Source organism: Harpia harpyja, chromosome 14 (genome assembly GCF_026419915.1).
Source record: "Harpia harpyja isolate bHarHar1 chromosome 14, bHarHar1 primary haplotype, whole genome shotgun sequence".
NCBI lineage: Eukaryota > Metazoa > Chordata > Aves > Accipitriformes > Accipitridae > Harpia > Harpia harpyja.
The window spans coordinates 7682823-7690135 of NC_068953.1; the positions used below are offsets into that span (position 1 = coordinate 7682823).

At 49.1% G+C, this 7313-nt stretch overlaps 1 protein-coding gene across 4 annotated transcripts in view; it reads left to right on the forward strand.

Moving 5' to 3' along the window:
- Positions 1 to 7313, forward strand: part of TMEM104 (transmembrane protein 104) — a 42867-nt gene extending 35554 nt beyond the window's left edge. For all 4 annotated transcript variants that reach the window (XM_052807594.1, XM_052807595.1, XM_052807593.1 and 1 more), the window contains one exon: positions 5746 to 7313. In XM_052807594.1, the coding sequence (XP_052663554.1) occupies positions 5746 to 6506 (761 nt within the window). In that variant the 3' untranslated portion in view covers positions 6507 to 7313. The remainder of the gene's footprint in view (positions 1 to 5745) is intronic.

Consider the following 7313-nt stretch of genomic DNA (forward strand, 5'->3'; position numbering starts at 1 on the left):
TTTCTTCTGGGAAGTAATTTCCCTCCTCTTCTCCTTCTGACATCTCTCTCCAGAGAATTGCTGTCTTCTATGAACGTATCCATCTTGCTTCCCCACAGTCTCTACACTCATAAATCCTTCATCTTCCTAGAGATGCTGTTTTAGGCTATGTCATTGCCAAATCTGATCCTTAACTACTCCAGCTCCCACATCTGATGGAGCAAACCTGGTTTTCATGTAACCTCTTTACTGTCATTTCATATTGAAACCTCCTCTGAAGGTTGGAGTAATTTAACAGTTGCTGCTCTGGAATTTACAGAGAGCTGGAGGTCATGAACAAGTGACAGGATATAGCTTCTGCAGAAGAAACTGGGTAAATGAGTTTTAAATTTAAGAATCAATGTCTTAATTTCAGATACTTTGTTCTGCCAGCATGGTGAACTCTAGCTGTGCTTTAATACTTCAAATGCCACAGCATCCATAATGCCTGGCAGTTCCAGAGTTGCAGTAGGCTCTTAAACTTGCCCAAAACACTGATGGAAGGCAGCTGGCTCTGAGGGGGGGGCACCAGCATCCTAGGAAGACATCAGTAGCGAAGTAGACAACACAACTGTTGGGTAGGGATGCAGAAGTTAAGACTGTCTTATCTTGACATGATGCTGTGCTGTTCAGTATGTACAGAGCAGATGCTCTTGCTTTTATGCCCTCTCTCTTGAAAGAGCTGCTTAACGTTAAACTAAATGAGATCTGTTCCTCTGTTTAACAGTGGTCTTCTGTGTTTTGGCTTGATGGAAGACCAGGATCAAGGTCAAGGTGGGGAGAGGTCTTCCTCCTTCCAAAGAGAATGGGCTCAGGAAACTGATGAAAACATCCTCCTCTTGGAATCCATCATGCCACCTAATGTATGAAAAGGGAAGCAAGTGGCATGCGTTGTGAGAGGGTGATTCATTATCATTATTTCCTGGCATATTGATTCTCCGCTTCAACAAGAAAGCTCTGTCACACCGTCAGCCGGCGGTGACGGATGGCCCTGCCGCAAATGTGTCAGCAGCGCAACACGGCGCCTGCTTAAAGAAATGGCTGTGGGTGGGGGTAGGGGAGCAGCCAGGCGTGGGCTGCTCCACTGATAGTGGGGTGCTGTGGCTGTACGCCACTGCCTCTCGGGATCCCTGGAAGGGATGGCAGGCAGGTACAGTGATGTTCTCACCAGGCTTTCCTTGTGGAAGGAGGAATGAGAGTAGGGACAGAGTTGGAGAAGATGTGACTCAAGCTGTGGTGAATGGATGTGCAAGCTCTTTCTTCCTCTGACTTTACCTTTGTGACCCTTAAAATACAGGTGGTTGTCATGTAAACTTTGTTCTGTTTTATTTCCCCCCCCCAGTTAGTCTTTTACTCATCCCTAGTTTGCGGCTGTCTACCCCCGTGCTTTCTAGAGCCACTAAAACCATCCCTGTTGTAACTGGGACCAATGCTCTGAAGATTGAAGTTCACTATTGAACCTGTGACGCAACATCTGTCTTTGGCCCTCCTTCCTGCAATCACAGAGAGGTTATGCAATGCCACGGTTCTGCAGAACCTCACTTCGGAGCTTGCTTCCCCCTTGCCAAGCCACCTCTTTCTGAATTACATGACAGAGCATCCCTCTCCTCCCTGTTTCCCAGGGTAGCTCAGTTCAGGATCTTCTCCATTATTTTCCATGTGCCAATAGAGAGACAGAAGTGGGGCACCAGGTGAAACATCTCAAAAGCATAGTGTCTTGCCAGGGATGCAAGGGAGGGTTAAGCCAGAAACTCATTCTGAGCTTCAGTTCTTTTTCCAGGAACCTACCATGATGGCGGAAAACCCCCCATGTTTTAGCCTTGGACTTCTTTTTTTCTGCAATATGCTTTCGGCAGAAAGATGAAGCTTATGTACAAAACAGCGTTTTTCATTTACAAAGGTGTTTGTTCTGACTGCAAAACAATCCTTAAACTTAGAATGGCTAAATTATCTCCACTTTGCAGCTCTGTTATGCTTCTATCAAAGTTCACAAAAATGTATTTTTTAATATCTCAGACTCTCATATTTCCCAAAGTGCTCTTAGTTGGATGTGTGCTCATCCACATTCATTCTTCTTCAACCTGCAAGAACCATGGGAGAGCTGCCCTGTCTCTGAATCCAACACCTCCTGAGTTGAGCAGGACAGGCAGCAGTAGCTGTCTGCAAGGTCTGTTTTGTCTCAGAAGAGCCAGTTTTTGCTCCTCAAGGAGTGAGAGGAGGGGTCTGTAGGGAAAGCAGTTGGACAGTTGTGATGATATTCATCCTTCAGTAAAAATGACGCTCAAACATCTAGAGGAGAGAAGATGAGACAAGAAATGTCCTCTGTGCCTTGTTGACTGCCAGGCCTATCTGTGGTGTGTAGGTTTGGAGTGGGTCTGACACTGTTGGAAAATCAGGCCAAGCAAAGCCCTCAATTGCTTTTTAAGCACTTGTATAAAACAGGGTTTAAAACAAAGTTTTCATGTAACCTACTAAGAGTCCATGGTAGTATTGCTGTCCACCTCACTCTGTGGCTCAGGGTGCTGTTGGTCGTGGTATCTGAAGGTGTTTCATCCCTGGAGCATGTTGCTTATATCCTCTGTCATGTGTGTAGAGGAACAGATCAATGTCTGATTTCGCCAGGATCCTTGTGGTGAAGGAACGCTGTTGGACAGTTGGTGTGGCAACTGCAGGTGACTTGAAATTGTATAGTGTGACTCTTCAGCATGCTGTCCCAGGTAGAGGAGGATGTGAGCAGGAGCTTTGTGTGTGCCTGAGGATCCTGTCCTGCCTCTTGTCTGCTCAAAGCTGCCTGTCACTCAGGGTCTGTCATCTTCTTTTCATCTTGATTTATCATCCAGCATAACTAGGTTTCAGAGTTTCATTTTTGGGCTTGCCTCCTCCCAGGGACAGAGAGATAAATCTGGCATGCAATTGTTTTAGCTCTCTGGTTCCAGGAGTGAGAGACTCTTCTGCTGCAGGGAGTGAGGGAAAACACAACCATTGAGGCAGGGCTGCTGTTGTCTTCTCTGGGGCTGGAATTGTGCAGGGAGGTTTCCAGTTTACCCGGCACCACTTCTCTCAAGGATCATGCGTCTGCAGAGCACCAGTGCTAGGGCAGGGGGAGCACAGCTTGCCTTGTTGGAAACAGTGCTAGTTTAGATATTAGTATTAGATCATCACTCCTTGTAACTTTAATACATTTAATTTCTGCAAGAAGTGTTTAAGGAAAAAGAAGGGTTATGAATTCTAGCTGGTTAAGCCAAAGACTTCTATCCATCGTTTAGGGAATCCACAGGAATTCTGTTCCTTCAGTGCTCCCTGCCAGAAAAGCGCATGTCAGGGCAGAGGAGAGCCTGTGGGTCTCTAACTGAAGAGATGCTCTGAGGATGGGGTGCCAGCCTGGAATTTCCCCTGAACTGGTCTTGTCAGCACTGGTGTGGAAAGCGGGCCTTTGAGCCAATGGTGAGAGTGAGTTTGGGGGATGGAAATAGGTCACTCTTCACTCTGCTGAGCAGAGCAGGTGGAGATTTACTGTCTAGTGTGCAGGGGAAGAGGTGCAAGACTTCTGCAGTTACATCTAGTCCAGATACAGGACCAGCTCAGGATTGGGCTGCTGAGGCTGACCACCTCTCTCAAGCGAGAAGGAAAGGAACGGTCTCAGCATACTTCCAGAGCTGCCTAACCTGGTTTGTGTTATTGCTCAGGGCACCTTCTTCTCTTCCTTGTAGCCTGTGCAGCCCTGGGGAGTGCAGACAATGACACATCACCTGCAACACAGCTCTTTCTGGCTATCTTGCTGTAGCAGATATGGCTGGCAAGTGTCTCCCCTCTGGGGAGCAATGCAGGAGGCACAACAACTGCACCTGTGTTCACAGTGCCCCTCACTTGCTGGCTTGAGTGAAGGCGAGGGGAATTGCACACCCCCAGAGCAATGAGCTGTTGCTTTCCACAGCCCTCTGTGACTGCTCTTGGGGAAGTAAATAGAGCCCAGCACTCCCAAAGTGGCCTGGCCCTCGTGGTGTTGTGAAGGAATAGATCTGCTGTCATCAGTCCAGTGTTCGTGGAGACTGTTAGACTTGCCCTGTCACTGGGAAACAGTTGGAAGCAAGAGGTTTCCTGAGGCACCACGAGGTGAAATGCGGTGTGTAGCTTGGTAAGGGCTCAGCACAAAGCTGGTGTTTGCTGCAGGAAGAAAAGGAGGATTGCTGTGAGAGGAGAAACTGGGTTTTGGAGAGTGCTGGGAGCGCGCGGGAGGCGATGTTCAGTTAAGGTTAATCTGGGCTCGCTGTGGACAGAAGAGATGGCGTTCGCTAACTGGTCTGTAACTATCTTTCCTAGTACTGTCCCTGGCAGGGCTTCCCAACTCCAGCCACCTGTGTCAGGCGGAGCAGTACTGGGCACAGAGCAAGGCAGTGTCCTTGTCACCCCACCGTGAGCCTGCCCGGCTCACAGCGCCAGTGGCCAGCCTCCTATGGGCTTGGCCGCAGGACTGTGTGCTGCTCTGTTTAATTCCTCTGTATTTATATTTATGACATTCAGAGTTGTCCATAGTAGTAGTCTCAGCATTTTGTTACTTTTTTCATTGCCCGATAATTCACAGCTCTGCTCCGATGCCTCAAACCAGTGCAGGAGACAGCTCTGTGCAAGCTACAGCGGCCCATCCATTGCCAGCACCAGACTGTAAATCTTGCTGCTTGCTGCCCTGCCAGGCAGGTTTTTTTTCCCCTGTTCCTTGTTAACTCCAGCAGCCGATGATCATCTTTCCCAGGTCGATGTGATTTCTTTGACACCAGAATTAGTTTTCTGCTGGTTTTATGTGCCATGCTAGGAATAACAGTCTAGCAGTAACTGCTTCTGGCTCAAATTTCCACCAGTGGAGTAAATAAGGGCATTAGCCCAATCTCCTCAATTCATTTTTGTCCATAGCATGTTGCATTTTGTGATAAGCTTTGTAAAATGTTTTTAGGCTTTTCCCTGACATAAGTGAAGGGTAGACATGCAGACTTTGTGCCTAGAAGTGATGAATTTTAATAGCAGTCTTTCAGTGCTGCTTTAGTCCCTTCCAGACTGGCTTCTCCACCCTGGGATTAACTACAGACAGCCTGTTCCTCCTGCCCAGGAAATGGCTGGCTAGTTCTTGCTCTATCGCGCTTGACACATCACAGGGACAGGAAAGCTTGGTAGTAGCTGCTGCTCCTGTGCATCTGCCTGTGTACATAGGTGAGGTCTTGGAAACATTAGTCCAGTTGCAAATGTGTGGGAATATTACTGGGGTTGACTGCAGCCAGGTTTAATCTTTTCTTCCTTTAGAGGTCAAAGCTCAAACATCTCTAAGCCATTTTTAAATGGCGATGTTTAGCCAAGGTGTGTGGCAGAAGCATCCATGGACTGAGACCCTTGAGAGTGATGGGCTTAGCCAGCCGTGTTAGCGTTACGTTTCTGAAGGGCCCAGAGCAACCGTTTGCTGTTGGGGGTGGGAGGGTGAGTCCCTGTGGGAAGGAGACTGGAGGGAGATGCCTGCCAAAGGCAGTCCTGAGTCCATTCCCTTATCTGCTGACTGGCACTGAAAGCAAGTCATGATTAATTCCTGTGCACCTTGCCTGTGATGTACCACCTTCTCCAGAGATAAGGAGATGCTCTTGTGGAACAGGAGAGAGAGCTGGTGCCAAGACTGCTGGTGCCAATGGGAGGAGGGTCGTGGGGAGTGCAGACCTGGGCTTGACCTGAAACCTTCTCTCTCTCCAGCTTTCATCCTCATGATTATTCTGGCCCTCATCCGCATCAGCAGAGGCCAAGCTGAAGGTCACCCGTCCATGGCCCAGCTATCAGGCATCCGCAATCTCTTTGGGGTGTGCGTCTACTCCTTCATGTGCCAGCACTCCCTGCCATCCCTCATCACACCCATCTCCAAGAAGAAGCATGTCAACAAGCTCGTGCTGCTTGATTACATCCTGATCCTGGCTTTCTACAGCCTCCTGTCCTTCACTGCCATTTACTGCTTCCGCAATGACACCCTCATGGACATGTACACGCTCAACTTCACCAACTGTGAGATCATCAACATTGCCTTCATTCGCTACTTCCTGGGCCTCTTCCCCGTCTTCACCATCAGCACCAACTTCCCCATCATTGCAGTGACCCTGCGCAACAACTGGAAGACCCTTTTCCACAGAGAAGGAGGGACCTACCCGTGGGTGGTGGATAGGATTGTCTTTCCTGCCATCACGCTGATTCCCCCAGTGCTGGTGGCTTTCTGCACCCACGATCTGGAGTCTTTGGTGGGGATCACGGGAGCCTATGCTGGGAACGGGATACAGTATCTCATTCCGGCTTTCCTCGCGTACTGCAGTCGGAAGGACACTCAGCTGGTCTTCGGCAGTGGGACGGTTAACAAGCACCTCTCCCCTTTCCGGCACACTTTCTGGATTGTGTTCGTGCTTATATGGGGCTTTTCTTGCTTTGTGTTTGTGACTGCAAACATTGTCCTGAGCGAGTCAAAACTCTGATGTGGGGGTAGCGGCACGCTCCCTCCTGGGCTCCAGAGACTTCAGCATTTCAGCTCCCCCTCTGGGACTGTGGAGTGGGGGAGAGGCAGCATGAAGGGAAGTTTCCAGGCCGTTGGCTTGGTGGCACAGGTTAGACCTGGACACAGACTTTCTTCACTCCATTTTGGGTGTGGATGGAGTGGACTCAGCCTTGTTACAATCTGGTTCTCAGACCCACTATACAAAGCCATGGGGCTGAGCCCTTGGCAGCCTGCACGATTAACCAGTGTCCAGCCATTTCTGCCTTCAGCTCTGTTGGAGCATCACTTTCTCTGTCCCTGCAGTGGCTCTCTGTGTGCTGCAGGTCTCAGCACACGGGAGAGCAGACAGCCTTGGCTGCTCACTACACTAATTGGCTAAATGTCCCTTCTCCCAAAGGCAGGGACGTGCTGTGCAGAATCTGGCAGGAGTTTGGGAGAACTGAGTCTCTTCTTTCTGCTGAGACCCTTCAAATCAACCTCCTGTACCAGTTGAGGGAAGAAATTAGGGTGGGAGTAGACCTAATTCAGAAGAAAATAATTTTGTGCTCTCTTACTTTTTTTTTTTTTTTTCTAGAGGCATTAACCTGTTTGTGCACCATGGATTGCCTGGGATCTGAGATCTTTTGCTTAGAGCTGGAATTCTCCAGCCCAGGAGTTTACATTCACACTTCTCATCCTGTTCTCCTGTGCTGTGGCAACCCCAGCCGGACAGAGCAATGCCCCTACGCATGCAGGGATACAGCTCTTCACCCCTGGAAAGGAAACTGCAGCCTTGCTTCCCTTGGCT